The 16,677-nt window shown below is 34.6% G+C and overlaps 1 protein-coding gene across 3 annotated transcripts in view; it reads right to left on the bottom strand.

Moving 5' to 3' along the window:
* Positions 1 to 16,677, bottom strand: part of Arhgap15 (Rho GTPase activating protein 15) — a 586,717-nt gene that overhangs the window by 215,471 nt on the left and 354,569 nt on the right. For all 3 annotated transcript variants that reach the window (XM_074070670.1, XM_074070671.1, XM_074070672.1), the window contains one exon: positions 13,162 to 13,260. In XM_074070670.1, coding sequence (XP_073926771.1) covers positions 13,162 to 13,260 — 99 coding nt within the window. The remainder of the gene's footprint in view (positions 1 to 13,161; positions 13,261 to 16,677) is intronic.

Genomic DNA, 16,677 nt, shown 5'->3' with positions numbered 1-16,677 from the left:
AGAGGTTCTGGTTATTGCTTTTTGAACATGGTACTCTGTTTCTATTGGCTTCTCAGAAATCCATAGTCTGAAAGAACCCAATTTCAGTCAAGAAGAGCTGATTTTGAGTATTAAAAGTTTCTATAATCCTAATAACTTTTCCCCTATGTATCATTTTCACTAGTTTACCTAGAAAGACAAATGGTTTTATTTGTCCCATCCATTTAAATACTGTAGAAAGAAATCTTTTGGGTGGGAAAGGAATTTGAATGGAAAACATGGACATACATATATCAGACCAAGGATTAAAAGATGAACATTATACGTGAGGAAACATTATAAGAAGGTTTCACTATATTAGTTTTTCCAAGACACTGTTCCAAGTCAGTCTTGGATTATGTGTGAAAAGTAAGAACTTTATACTGTAACAGGTGCTGGCAGGAAACTCCCATTAAAGCTTATGGAAGTTATGCCTGTAAAGACTTGGCATCTGAGAAAATTCTCTCCTAAGAATACATTATGCATCAGATTTTTCACACTAGAAAAACAACGTGAGACTGTGACTACTCAACAATATTCTTCATCACTATTTGGTTAACACTATCCCTCGGTGATGACATTTTTGCTGGCCTTGTGTTATATGTGAAGTATATATCAGCCTTCATTTCAATACTGTGAACATGCATTGTCTTCTGTACAGACAATAGAGATATTGGCCTACCATCTGTTTGTCTTAGTCAAATTATAAACTTCAAAGCATTTTTTTTCCAGTGGAGTTATGGATTTATACCAGTCTGTCTACATTCTGAAGATTACCTTTTCATATGAAACAGAGAAAACATTTACAAGATTTTTCTGGAGACAGGAATATAGGCTATGGAGTATTGGGTAATAATTAATGTAGGCTTATTTGGCACACATGGTGGAAAGCACTACCATTATGGGTGGCACATAGTAGGTGCTTAATAAATGTCATCTCTGTTTTACTTACATAAATCAACTCATGTCTATATGATCACATTGTCAAAGAATAATGGTGTAATCCTTTAAACACAGACTTCCTTATTTTAAAGTTAACAGGTAAAGCCTCTTTCTCATATCAAGTTCAATTTTCCAGCCTATTAATTCTAGAGATTAAAATATTTTTTTCACTGCGGTTGGCTTTTTGGACACAACTGAAAAAAAACCCTCTTTATCATATAAATCTACTGCTTATAAGGAATTTGGTTTAAACAGAAGATTTAATTTGGATTAAAAACATTTATAGAGTTGAAGTCTGGGAAAAAAGTTAGATTATAGTAAATGCTAGAAAAAGCCCACTGAAAATAATCAAGAGCCTGTATATATCCAAATGTGTGTATCTGTGTCTAGGTTTACAGCTACACTGTAGATTGAATATTCCTAAATATTACTAGTTTACATTTTATTTGTATAAATAATTGCATTTTTATTTAGTTTTAAGCATACTTTCATATATGTATAAATGCATATTTGGTTAAAAAGTCCTCAGTTAGGGTAATAAAATTACTTCTAGAACAGAGAACACACTCACACACTTATACATATGTGTGTGCACATGTATGCCAACATCAAGCTAGGCAATGTGCCAGTGTGGTCTCTGTGAGAAAGGCTTTGCTTTAGGGCAATAGCAAACTAACTCACCACCCTGTTGCACTGTCCATTCCTCACCACATGGTTCTTTGCTGTATCCTTAACTTCCCCTCCTACGGTGAGGGAACATTTCTTTGGACTGTTTTATTGCCAATACATTTTTACTTCATATGATGAAATGAAGCAAGGGACTGGTTTCATTAGAAGGAGAGGTAAACAGAGCATTAATTAAATTTGCTGATGATACTAAATTGGGAGGAACTGTGGACATCTGTGAGGACAAAAGAATCATACAAATGGACTTAAGGAGTTTAGAAATACGAGCAGGAAATAATAAAATGAGATTCAGCCTTAAATAATGCAAGCTAATACATTTGGGAAAAGATAATCAGAAACATAGCAATTCAGTGGATGGTTGATGCCTGGGAAGTGGCAATGGTGAAAGAAACCTAGGGGGTGATAATGGGAAAAATTATACACAAACTTACAGGGAAGTAGGCACTATGCCTGGAGGTTTATATATAAAAAGCATAATTTTTTGAACCAGAAAGATGATAGTGCTACTCTTATGACACTAGTATGCTTAAAAACATCAAATTGGCTTTAGTTAGTTGAATCCCTTAGGTTTGTGGAACAATGTAACACTGTTCTTTGAGAAACTGGTTTCTTCCTATGAAGGATGGCAAAGTACATTTTGTCTGAAATCTGTATTGGCTGTCAGACTCATTGCTGTACTTCTGTCCTATTCCATCGTAAACTATTTCTAATATGTGTATCATATTAGTATAGATGTATATTATGTGACACTGCAAAAAAAGACAAAAAATTTAAAAAGTCTTATGTTCGCTTTTGAGGTAGTTTCTCCATCTTCTGGATAGTATGGGTGTATATTATATTTAGAGATAGTTAATTACTATGTCTTCTAGCAGGTCAATGAATGTTCAGTCTGCAGGATTTGATTCCTTAATGACGGATACATAGAGGGATAATGAACAGAAATGTTGAATAATACCTATCTCTTCATCCAATTAATCACTCATGATGAATTCATTTCTTACCATATGCCAGGTAGGGTGTGGTAAGCACTGTGAGAACAGAGATAAAAGCAGACACCTTCACTGAACTTGAAGACCCACAGTCTACATGTGGAAACAGATAATGAAACCAGTCATTATGGTCCCAGGCAATAGAGGCTGTGCTGGGAAAGCAAAGCTGTCATTAACACACTGTGAAGGGAAGCCTTCATGATGTTAGGATCACCATGAATGGGGGTTGTGGAATGAGTTGGAGAATTTTCCTTAGGGAAGGTGACACTTGGGCTATTCATAAGAGGATGAATGTGAATTTGGCAAGTGAACAATTTGGGAGAGGAAACAACACATGGAAGGAATAAAGGCCTTTGGAAAACTTCATGCAGTTGGCATCCCTGGAGCATAAGAAGCAGTTTATGAGGATATGAGATTGGACAGTAGACAGCGATCATATGCCTATCCTTTTCATGGGGATAATCAGTGTAGTATTCTGTCCTGATGACGAAGAACGACCACTGGAGAATTCTAAGAAGGAATAATACAATTTATCTATGTTTAAAGGGATTATTTTGGCAGTATTGAGGAGAGTGGCTAGGGCAGGAATGAGAACAAAGGCAATTTCCTCTTTAGGGGGTTTGCCTTTAAGGAATTATGGAGGCCCAATCAAGGCCATAGAAACTAAAAGGAACAATCATATTCAAGAGATAGTAAGAAAGTAGAAATCATGAGCTTGGTGAAACACTGTGTGTGATAAGAGAAAAAAATATTAGAGGCCCAGCGAGATTCTTCTTAGGGTAGTGGGAAAAGCAGGTTGTGATGCAATTAGCTGAGTTAAAGTAGGAGGAACATGATGGAAACTAGTAACTTCAGTTTTGAAAAAGCAGAGTTTGAGATGCCAGAGGAAAATTCCATTAGAGTTGTTCCTAGACGAGATGTTTGAGTGTAAAGTACAGTGTGAGGAGTTATTTTCATGTGAAACTTTGCAGTCTGTGAAATACTGAAGGAATCATTGAAGCTTTAGGTATGCTTGCATTCATCACCCTAAGAGTGTGTTGCATGCAGTATCAAATGCTACCAAAGAAAATGCATATTTCTTATACTGTCAAACTCTAGGCCAAACAAGGGACTCCAATACTATGCTATGCAACTTCAGATTCATGGCCTCATGCTCACCCTCAAGATAAAAAAGGGAAAAAGTCTGCATCAGCAATTACAATATTGTCTATTAGATTTTCCACTGCTCTGTAGGGCGACTAAAGAGTTAAGTTAGCACAGACTGTCAAAAATGCAAAACATAACAAGAAGAACATCATTTTCAAAACAACAACAGCAAAAAGATAATGGTGTGATTTTAATGATAAAGGTGTATTCAGAGTCTTTTTAGAGCTTTTGATAGAACAAGCAGAATTTAACTTTTGTCCTTTCTGAAGTAAATTTGGAGGAAATGAGATCAATATCCATGTCAGAATTTAGGGTATTGATATCCTGTCTTCATTAACTACAAATTGATAGGCCTCTGTATTGATCATGTATTTCTTATTTCAAATTCTTCGACAGACTCTTTTAACTTAAAAACTTGTCATCAAAATAAATATTTCCTGAGAAGTACATGGGAAAAAAACCCACTGAATCAAGAAGGCGAGGTATTCACAGAGAAATAAACTAATACAAAACAGCACTAACATAGTATTTAAAGTTAAAATAAAAGAAAAATGTGAAGCTCAAAACTTTCTGTGTTGTTATGGGAACTGAGCCTACAAGTGACCATTCTCAGGCATGTCAATTATAAGGCATAGTTATTATTCAATTACTTGATTAAAAACAGCAGGTTATTGGTGTTGAAACAATGCCTAATGGGATATGACTTCCTCTGATGAAAATGAGTAGAGAATGGATATGTGAGTAGCTGCTGTTTGGTTCACTTAATGAAATATCCAAAAATTGATGAAAATAAAATGTTTAATGACACCTAACTTCAGTTGTTTAGCATAGCTGGGTATTGATGGGAAGATGGTAATTTACTGAACAATGTAACGTAGTCTTATCACAAGTGGACTTATTTTAATATTTAGCAAACAAATTTGCAAACCACATTATTCTCTGTTTCCTTCACCTAGTAACTGTTAGCCATGATCCTTTTCATAGTTTCCATCATGTGCAGGTATAGCCATGGCAAGTCACTTTCCAATGAAGATTTAAGAAATGTTGAGTATAATCTCAACCCTTCATTGTCAGAAACTGTGTGAGGAATTGAGCTACATGTGAAAGAGTGTGCTTTGTACTGTAGATAATTTTAAATAGTTTTCTTCTGTAAGTTATGCTATCACTCTAAACCTCAGACATTGCTTTTTTTCTTAAATACAGCATATTTTTATATATTGGGTCTATGGTCTTCTATAAACTCGAGAACTCTTCCAACATTATAATTTCAGAGCTATTTTGGTTTTGCACAGTTAGTTTTTATTCTCAAAGTGCTTTGCCCTTGATATTTTTTCTGTTTGTTTTTTTTTTTCTCTGAACTGAAAATAGGAAGTGGCTTGAAAAGTATAAAATTAGTCAAAATGAGATAAAACTAGAAAAGAAAGACTATTTTTAACACCCCCCCCCAAAAAAACCCATTCCTATCTCCATAGCCTGTTACACTAAAAGATAACCTGCCAAGAATTTAGAGGAATTTCAAAGACATGAATCTTTTAAGGAGACAGGCTATTTACTACAAAGTATCCTATATTGCAAAATCTGTCATGTTCGGTGATATAAATCAATGCATCTATTTTACACCTGGAATCTGTATTTCATTTGTTATAGATATGTAGATTAATGACTAATCCTTAAATTGGATACAATTAATTTGAAAGTACAAGTTCCTGGGAAAAGGCCATTGTTTTCTAGAAACTTTAAAATGGAACATTAGTCATTTAAGGAACCAAAAAGAGTGTTATATTTTAGTTTCATTGATAGCTTTTTTTGTTGTTGTTTATTCATATGTGCATATATTGTTTGGGCCATTTCTCCCCCTTACCCCACACCCCTTCCCTCTTTCCCTCCAACCACCCTTGCTTGAATTAACCTAAGATTCCTTAATTATAAAATTTTAAATCCCAAGGAACTGTTTATTCAAATATATAATGTATAGATTCTTGTTCCACCAATAACCAAAAAAAAAATTATATTACATAATGGAGTGTCAAAAAGTTTTGGGCATTTTGATAATTTATTTATTTTGAATTGATTTGTTCACATGATGCAATAAGAGTTAAGAAATTCTGTTGAAAAGCTAGAAGTCCATGGGCAATAAATATTTGAGAATTTCTGACTGTCTTCTTCTTATGATTATTCATTTGGTTCCTTCTTTTTGAAAAACTGAAAGCTTTCCAAATACATGTACTTTAAAAAAATTTTATAAATATTGTTTCCAAGCTAAAACATCCTGCCAACTTTCAGCCAAGATTATTTTTAATGGTTGAACTATTAACTTCTGAATATAGAACCTTTTAATGGAAAAACTCTCAAATCCAGAACTGCCATCAAATAAATGACACCACCGTAAGATATTTTAGAGTACTGCATCTTAATGCCTTAAGGCATCTTATTATTTAAATCGTACATCCACAAAAAGAGGCTAATTGCCTAGGCTCTTAATTTTGGCTAAGATCAGTTGACTCCAAGGGAAAAGTATGTTAAGAACCTAAACTTTAGAATGGGCGTGGGAGTGGTGGTGGAAGTTGGAAATTTGATTCAGGCTTTATCTCAGTAAGAGACATTATTTATTCTTATGCATTCTGGATTCTCAAGTGTGGGAATATCCGCTGACTGACTTGACCAGAACCACATTGCTGTGTTTGTTAGATAGCCTTTTTGGTGATTGAACTGCACATTTACTCCTATGTTAATTTCTATTTGTTTAAGCTTTCTTTGATAAAGAAGACTGTTGTGTATTGCTAGATGTAGATAAACCTCATTAAATGTCACTAATAAGAGCAGTGAATTAATAACAGTTCTGTATGAAGAATTTGTGAACATTCAGTGCATGCTGTTCATTGAAAGATTTGATTTTTCAATCATTTGCATGAGCAAAAGTAAACTCTGGAGCAGAGAAGCAAGTATAAGGTAACTATGGCAGAGATGGCAGCTGGTTCAATAGTCTGTCTTCTCTTCATTACAGACCTCACAAGCATGTCCTTTATCCACATTTGTTTTCTTAATTGTAAAACTCAGCGTTTTCCTCTCTCTCCACCTTGTCATCTCTGATTTCTTTTGGTTGTCTTTTCCTGGGTTTTCTTTTATACTCTTGCTGGCTGTTTCCTGTTTACTCTTTTTTGATTTTGTCTTCCCCTCTAGCCCTGAATGTGGCTTTCTTACAGACACAGAGGCCCCAGCATGACTACCCCAAAGAGCCAATTCCAACTTGGACCCAGCATAACACTACTGCTGTCAGGAAGGTGGCTGTCTTTGTGGCTGCATTAAAACAAAGCAAAACAAAACAAAACACAAAACACCAAAGCACTAAAGTGGTCTTAATTTTAACTCAGAGAGGAAAACTAAGTTAATTTGCCACAAACTCTCATGGTGCTTCTTTGAAGATCATCTCCATTGCAAATGCATGTGGATGCCTAGCTCTAGGCATGCAAAGTAAGCATTTAAAAAAAAAAATAGGTCACTGTCCTCAGAAACATTTTTATCCAGTCCACAAATATTCCCTAGGGAAAAGCAAAAGTGCTTATCTTGTACTCTTAATTTTTTTGAAGCATGTAATTTTTATCAGTTTGTTTTGTTTTTGTTACTTTTTTTCACTCATTGCTTACAAAACTAGCAAGCAGAAGTCTCTCTGGAACAAGACAGAATCATAAAAGTTTTCAAGAATCTCATCGGAAACTAAACAGTACAAATTGCACATTCTTCATGGAAGTATCAGCCTTTAGTGCGTGACTGGATCCAACTATGATAGATTATCCCAAAGTGGGAAGAATGAACAGTATAAAATTAGCAGAACTGGGAGCAGAGCTTGTCTAGTGATGGCAATATGATCCATGCTGTACGGGCCTGGATTCTAAGGCAATGAGAAACAGCAATGTAAAGTCTTATTTTTACAAAAGTACTCAGTAGGCTCTTAAGAGGGAGAGCTGTTCACGAATGAAGTACCAGGAAAACTATATTAACAATTACAAACTTCATATATCTCTGCATAATTGCTCTACTGTAATCATGCCTGTTATTTGTATAATAGGCACACATATACACCTCACCAAGTATGCAAATCAAGATGTAGATAGCAAATATTTGTACATTTTTGTATATTGCATGTTGTGAAGTTTTTTGAATCAGGTAGGGGTCTAACCATATCCTGTGATATGAACAAACATATCCAAATAAATATTCACACAGTTAAATAGATTTCATTTATAATGACATAGCTTGTTAATGTGATATTTTTGCAAACTTCATGTAATAGTAAGGAATTACAAAGAAAGAAAGAAAGGAAAGAAGAAAGAAAGAAAGAAAGAAAAAACCCAAGAAAACAAAAAAACAACTAACCAGTTAAGTTATAATAGCAGTTTTAACCATTTTTTTTTCAAGTTGCTATAATCTACCCAAAGATAACTAATTGTTCAAAGTAAACATTCCACTCAGACCACAAAAGGAATCCATTACACAAACATATAATTCACAGTCATTTTTAGTGGGTTGTAAACAGTTTGGAATGAGTATAAAATGGGACAAAAATCAAAGTGAGCATTTTGAAATGAAAAAGTGTTTGCTACAAAAGGTCAGTCCCTTTGCTTGGCAAACTATGTAGAAAAGCCTGGGAAAATGCTGATCACACAAGCAATGAGGGAATTTTAAAGCCAACAGCCTCCTGGTTTCTTTAAACAGACATCGGAACCTATAACTGGATCCTGTCAAACAAACGACAGCAAAAAAATATAACAGCTGCTATGAAGTCAAGTTGAGAGATAAAGTTTTTGAGGCTAAGGACCTTCTCAGAAGTAGACTAAAGGTCTTTCTTAAATCTTTAAGCAAGGTTGTGGATCCCAGGGTGGCTTTTAGGCACTAAGTCAAATATGCAACTTTGTGTATCATTCCTGTCATAGCATTTCTGTGTTTCAGAAAAAAGGCAGAAAGGACAAACTTCTTGGTGATTAGCATTTGCTGAGGCATTCTGCAAACTAGCTTATGTCTGGAATCATCAAATGCGGAAGACATGCTATCATTTTTTTAAAAAAATTGTGGTAAAAAGCACATCACGTAAAATTTACCATCTTAAATTTATTTAAGTAGATAATTCAGTAGTATTAAGTCCATTCCTATTCTGTGCAACAAATCTCTAGGAATCATCTTAATGTACTAAATAGTTTGGGTGTATATTAACCAGAATTAGGAATCTTGGAAGAATGAGCTGTTAGACCATACTCTAAAAAAGGTGAAAACCAGTACAAATTATATTAATTTGTTAATATTATGCCAATTTGTTAATTTGTATTAGATATATAATACAATTTTCTAATTTGTATTAGAATTTGTATTAGAATATAAATTTCTAATTTATATCTAATAAAAATATTAGATACATAATACAAATTTGTTAATTTGTATTAGATATATAAAAACATGTTTAGGGAAGAGTTAAGCTCATTCATTTGATGAACTCTATTAGTATATAAAACAAGTCTTCAGCAAGGTACATGTTTGATAGTTGAAGAGAAAGTACTGGCTTACCACAGTGATGTATCTTTTTAGATATCTTATACCAAGTTTCTCCTTATACCACATTGTCACATGTATCAAGAGAATAACCTTGTCAAGAAGCTAAAACTAAACCTTTGCTGATCTTATGAGAAGGTTAAAACCAGACAGATATGTGTTTATTATACAGGTTTTATTCTCTCATTTTTAAGAAAACAAATTTCTGAGCTTTTCTAATATCATAGTGATTATTTTGCCTTGTAGTGTCTGTTCTTTTCTCTCAGAGTGCTTATAACAGTTTGTTCTAACACACTCTCATGCTCATATGTGTGTCTTTTTGTTTAATGTTTGGAAGGAAAAACAACACACAGTAGGTACTCAATAGCTGCATGTTGCCTGGATGCACCATATAGGTAGTGTCCATTTATTCATTCAACAAATATTCACTGAGTGCTTACAATACCTATAAGCTTCTTTTCAAACAGTGGACCTTTACAAAGGGTAGTAAGTTACATGACCTGCATAAAAAGAGTCATGACCTAAGATCTTACTACATATATACCACCTTGGACTATATATGTAGTTCAGGTCTCCAAGGCCCTTGTTACTAACAGACACAGCTGAGCTTATTTTTAAGTAAGTCATTTCTATACATATTTGATGTTATTGCAAACTACACAAAACATTCTATAAAGTAATGAAAAATGGACTTCTCACCTACATACCACAATATGTCTCAGTGCCTTCCTCTATGTGTTTGTTCCCTCAAACCTCAAAAACAATCTCCTGCCTTTGGTCAATTTACCAAGGATACAAATCAAACATTTCCTGAATAATAGTTCAATATTTTCATGGAAATTTCTTTGAAAGAAGAAACCTAAGTTGAGATTCTTTTTTCATTGGTTAGTTATGATATCTCATATACAAGATCCATAATTGTAAAGTCAAGGCAGGGAGAAGGAACCCACCTAGGATGGCTGCAAAGGTAAACAAGTTCCTTTATCCTCCAAATTTCATGTACATTTTCAAGGCTGAGTAGACAATGTTAGAAACCACAAAACTGACTTTAGTTGTAACAGTTGGTGAGGAGGAAAGTGCTCTGGTGGTTTGGAAGAATGAAAGGAACCAAATCAAAGTAAAGATATATACTAAAGTGTTTTGATAAATTATTTTACATTCAGCTTACTCACAGACTTTCTTCCAGGCATGTCCAAGAAATACAAAATTTAAAATGTAACTAAATTCACTGGAGGTGAATAAGGACTGCATGTTATGCCAACATTTGGGTAGAATTTCTTGGGGAGTATAAGCAATTTGGTTCTATCAAATGCAAGCAGTAAAATGAATGAATGAATGAATGAGTAAATGGTGATCTGCCTTCCTTAAAATGTTTAATTTTAAATCAAGCATGTAAGAAGCATTTAAAAATGCATTTATGATTTTTTGAAAAGAGAAAATAATCTCAAAAAGAGGAAATTTTTATTTTTAATAACAGCCAATGTGCTACTATACTGAGCACTGAGGCCATTTCGCTAAGACTGTGAAAGTAAACACACAGATTTCATTAAATGTGCCATTCCCATATCAGGTCCATAAGCATTTCCCATGACTCTGCTGTTGAGTATCTTGGCTGGAAGAGGATCTGGCCAATAGAAGGGGGCTCTAGATATGCTGAGTCCCAGCCTTGCCGAGAGACTTGGCACTTTTATATGCTACTTCCTAATACCAACCCCCGCATAAAATGTCATCAGAAGCTTGCATAAACATTGGACTTAGATTCACATAAATTATTTCTATCCTGAGGTGCTGTATGCCAGAATTTAGTAAAAACAACACTTTGAGTAAATAGAATTGGCGTATAAATGTAAGAATACTAATCCAACAAAATGATAATAGAAAATATAATCAAAAGTACACACTTGTAAATCTTGCAATGATGTGAGACGTTTATCTTGTGCTCCTGAGTTTTTATTGAACATTTCCATAGAGCTCCTTTAAGCTGACACTTCCAGTTGCTTTGCCGTATAGTGAAGTCTTTGAGTTTCATTAAAATGCTCAGGAATTCTTTTAATATTCATATGTGTGATTAGCACCTGTTTAGTGCTGGATCCATAAATTCATTTTAAGACTAAACATTGGGACAATGAACTATAATGCCAGATATGACTGCTCCTGCCAGCCAGCAGAAACATTGTCATTTTTTATTTAAAAACCTCCAACAAAATGCCACAAACGAAAGATACAATTTCTATTTATAGACATTTTCTACTCTATTATATTATAGTATCTTTACACTGCAAGACTGCATCTAGAAGAGTTTTCGTATTTGTCTAGGGTAGATTAATAAATCGAGAGGCACAGAGCTCTTCATATGTGTGTATTATATGCAGTTTCCTCCAACATCCTATTTGGATTTTTGGTCTAATACAATCCTGCTCACACTATTGGTAAAAAGATTTTCTTGGAAATCATGAAATTTAGCTATTGGAACTAATAACATTATAATATTCTCAGTGATTCATTTTGGCTTTAAGTACTTATTAAATAATATTTATTTCTAAAATATGTACTTATGAAATTAAATGAAATTGCAGCAGGCAATAAAAAAATGCATCTCTCTCTAAATTCCAATTGACTTTCTTCCTCCTAGACACCTCTCCTCATGTTCATTCTGAATTTACTGTTTCCTACCATCCCTGCACCCTTGACTCTTCTCTCAGATATGTTGATAAGCTTTTCCCAAAGCCACTGTCTTTATCCACATTCCCTACCCATTCTTTCCCCTCTTGTTATTCTCATTCCCTACTGATATGGGAATAATAGGATCCCAAGGCTGTCCTTACAGTATAATTAAAGTATGAATTTCCAGGAGTTAGAAATTGCAAACCATTTTTATTATGCTTCTATAATAAAGCCAGGTAACACTGAGAGAATTAAAATAGCTTTTTCCTAGCAGATTACTTGGTAAAGATTTTTTCCCTTTGGTTCTATTATTTTAAGAGACTAGGCACCGGAAATGAGAAAAGGTTCACCAATTCTTTTTTCTGAAAACACCTCTATCTTTTACATGATATATATCCCCCTAGATCCTGGGAATATGTTGTAAACTTGTAACAGATGGTGATGAAGCCTCACATTTTTATACAATACGTTTTTTAAGATTCTGCATCTTACTATGTGTATCTTCCAGGAAAAATGACCTTGAATGAATGAAGTCATAGTTTGAAGGAAAAACATCCCGCAGATAGACTAGCATAGAAATGATGAGTCAATTGGGTCTTATTTCACTCTCTTTAGTAAGATGAAATAATTTCAGATGAAAAACAGAATGTCAAAAAAGAGGACTCAAAGGTCATTTTAACACTGAAGGTGCATCTGTTAATTGTTCCAAGAAAACAAGTTAGCCATATTCTGTACTGAATAGAAACATGTGGAAGATGGGGTGTCACTGCAAGTAGAAATGCTATTTGCTTCACTTGGGTAATGTTGGGGGCTTACCAAAAATTGTTCTGGCACAACATCTACTAGCATGAATGTTAGGAGGGTTCTAACACTGTGATGCTGATATTTTATAAATGTTTTATCACTGGCTTGGAAACAAGAAGTTTGCAATTGAATCAACAGTATGTCAAATAGATAAAATATTAAAAAAAAAAAACACTAGTGAGAATTACTAATGTCCCTATTGTAAAAACAAACTGAAGTTAATAAGAAATTTGATCCTCTTAACTGATTAACAAAAGTCAGGTTTTAATTGCGTGGCTTCCCAGACAAATCAAGAGGCACTGTGAACTTGAGTATGAGTTGTTCAGAGGATGCAGCAATGAGAAGAACTGCTGCATATTCAGTTACCCACCTCTTTTTTCGACAGCTTCAATGCATTGCTTTACAAACCATGGAACTGTGGAATTTTCACGTTCACACACTGTGTGCAGATGAGAGCCAAAAATTTGATCTGCAAAAGAAACAAAGATGAGCTTCATTAAAATCCAAGCTTGCGTTGTTCTTTAATTTGATTTTGATTCTATATCCAGTGCATGCTGAAATCTTCATCTTGCATAGGAATTGATTTCTGCTTTAATTTCAAAGTTTCTATGGCACACATACAAAGACCATAAGTCCCTTTTTTATGGAACAGGATGCTGGTCCCAGGGTGAGAAAACTAACACTCTGCCATCGATTAGGCAGGGGTGACTGAGAAAATTATAGTCTCTCTGGGCCTTCACTTTGTTATCTATGAATTAATGTCAAGGAATTAAGGTAACTTCCCCAAAATAATTAATCTTAGTGTCTTTGCTGTCCTGTATGTTTTAGAAGAAGTTTATCAGTAGGCATCAAGATGATGATTTTTGCCAGGCACCAGTGGCTCACGCCTGTAATCCTAGCTACTCAAGAGGCAGAGATCAGGAGGATAGAGGACTGAAACCAGCCTGGACAAATAGTTCCCTGAGACCCTATTTTGAAAAAATCCATCACAAAAAAATTCTGGAGGAGTGGCTCAATGTGTAGGCCCTGAGTTCAAACTCCAATACTGCCAAAAAAAAAAAAAGGTAATTTTATCAGTATATTTAGGACATTCGTTCTGCAGCTAAATGATATTTGAAGATGAAAGTTGCGGGGCAGGTACTTTGAAATTAGTTACTTAGCATTTCTCCTGCTTTGAATGCCCTTCCTCTTTTTAATCTAAGTATCACCTTTCCATTAGGGCTCAACTTGGCACACTTTCTCCACAAACTCTTGCTTTCCTATCTCGGCTTTTCATCTCCTGTGACATAGTTTCTTTGAAGCACCAGTTCCTCAGGATATTCAGAGATGATGCAAAAAAGAGGGACTGTGATCAAAATGGTTTGGCAACATCAGATCAAACAAAGTTGAACAGATACTAAAAAACTATGTTTAAGCAATTTATAATTATTTTTTAGAGACCATGATATACCATTGCATACGGTTAGTTTCCATGAGGAGCTTGAAGAGGCATTATTCTTCCAACTAATTTGAGCAATAGTCTGTTTATTTCTGAGAACTTCTTTCTGTACTAATGTTTCTAAGAATACACACTGTGAGATCCTAGTCTAGCCCTCTCCTTTGTTAACATAATTGATACACAATACCTTGCATTGTGTATTTGCATTTATTTATATAGGTGTACAAAAGATGGAGTACACTGTTATTTTAAGGAAGTCATGATTTTCATCCATTTCTTGGGAAAAGGTAATGTTGTGAAGTGGTAACCATTTAGCACAGAGGAAAGCAATTAGGGCTAATACACCACTGATAATACACTCCAACATGGAAGAGACATAGAGAAGACAAATTAAAAACACATAAGCATAGTATAGAGAAGTGTGAAATAATTATGGGTATTTTCTTTAAACACTTGATCAAGTAACAAGACTGGTTCCAAACAGTGAGCAACCATATAATATAAGGGTGATGTAAAATATTATCTAAGAAAAAGTAACATAACTTCAGATTAAATGATTGAAGTTGGCTAGAGATTGTAGTCAGGAAGAACTGCTGTAAAGTACAAGGCTTATTAATGGACTTCATAACTTAGATCAATTTCACAAATGCTTATTGAATATTTTTTTATCTTCATAACAATGAGGTAGGCATTTTAAGTTTTAAGAAAAGATTTTTCTAACATTGCAGGGACTAATGGAAGTACTCAAACACTGTAAGAGACAGATTGTAGCAGGTGTCATAAAAGATACTGAAAGCTAAGAAATAAATATATTTTTAGTGCAAGCGCAAAGTTTTTTCATGCCATTTAGTGCAGATGTAGTATCTGTGTACAAACCCCAGTAGAGAGAGAGAGAGAGAGAGAGAGAGAGAGAGAGAGAGAGAGAGTGTTTGTGAGATAGAGGTCATTCAAGAAAAGTAGATGTCATTTAGAAGAGAGTTTTGCTTTACTTCATTTTTCATCAGTGGATACAAGAGAGAGATAATTCTCAGTTATTTGTGAAAGAAATCTTGAGCAACTATTCTGTAATCTTATCACAGAAATACCAGGCACTGGTAAAATAACAACTGAAAATCATTCCTTATCCACCAAAACTTTATCGTCTAGTGGGAGCAGCATGTAAGTAAACTGGTACTAACCTTTCATCATGAAATATATACTCCACCTAGAGGATTACAGGGGGACTATGGAACATGTTGCAGGGCATCAGACCAGCTTTGAGTGCCTTTGGGAAACTTTCCAGAGAAGAACCGAACACTCAGGAATATGTAGGATTTAACATGCACAGAAAGGGCGACAAAGAGCATGCTGGAAATACAGAGAAGACAATGCATCTATGATGGGAAAAATGATAGAAAGATTAGTATCTTGTATTCAGGGAAACATTTGCTAATTTAAATTACGATGAATTAAGCCTTAAAAGAAGATGAATACAGCACTATGAAGTGTCTTATATTTTGTCAAGTAGGCTATTAATTGAAAGGGGGCAGATACAATTGATTTCCTATAACTAAGCCATTCTTCTCCTAGCTTCTTTCCTGTTTTTAGAATTCATTCCTAAGACAGAACCTGAAAATGATCTCTTTTGACCTTTGCCTCCCTTGCAAGGGAGCTGCATTATATGGTATGGTCAATGAAATGTAGAGGGAAGTTATTTGAGAATCTAAAGGGGATATTTTTTCCCCTATTGAAAGGACATTGGTACATGAGGAGGCCCTTTCTTTTTATTCTTCCCACTTTGAATATTGTCGTACAATGATGTGATGCTTGGCATTATTGTTGCAATCTTGTCACCATGAGACAACAAGCTTGAGAGCAAAAAAAGTGATGTAAACCAACCATAGAACACTTTCTTTGGACTTCTTGTTATATGAGTCATTTTTAACTGGGTATCTTATTACCTGCAGCCAAAGGTATTCTAAACAATATTGTATGACATTAGGAAGTTGTTTTAATTTTTAGGAAAGTGTGTATTATAATCATAGTCCTTACTTGAGGAAGTTCACTTGGGAGCACTTTGTAAAAAAAATGGGGAACACAAAGAGTCGGGGAAGACTAGGCACTAGGAGATTTGTTAAAAGGTAATGTGATTGCCTAGGAAAGATGTGAATATTAGAGTTAGAATAAAGACATAAATTTAGTTATTGTTCACAATTCTTACCTACTCTGAATTAGCTTTGTGCCTTTACCTTCTTTGTCATGTGGTCATGTGATATCTTTCATTGGAGTAGGCGGCATTTATTTTCCCCATTTCATTTGTATTGGGCTTGACTACATGATTTACTTAGTAGATGTCATGAGAGTGGAAATGTATCAGGTGCATACTAAGCCTTAAGAAGCACAATGGATATCCATTCACCCTCTCATTTTTCTGCTATTGCCAAGAGAGGACTTCCCTGGATAGCTGTT

Source organism: Castor canadensis, chromosome 4, assembly GCF_047511655.1.
Source record: "Castor canadensis chromosome 4, mCasCan1.hap1v2, whole genome shotgun sequence".
Lineage (NCBI taxonomy): Eukaryota > Metazoa > Chordata > Mammalia > Rodentia > Castoridae > Castor > Castor canadensis.
This window is presented reverse-complemented; position numbering and strand designations above follow the sequence as displayed.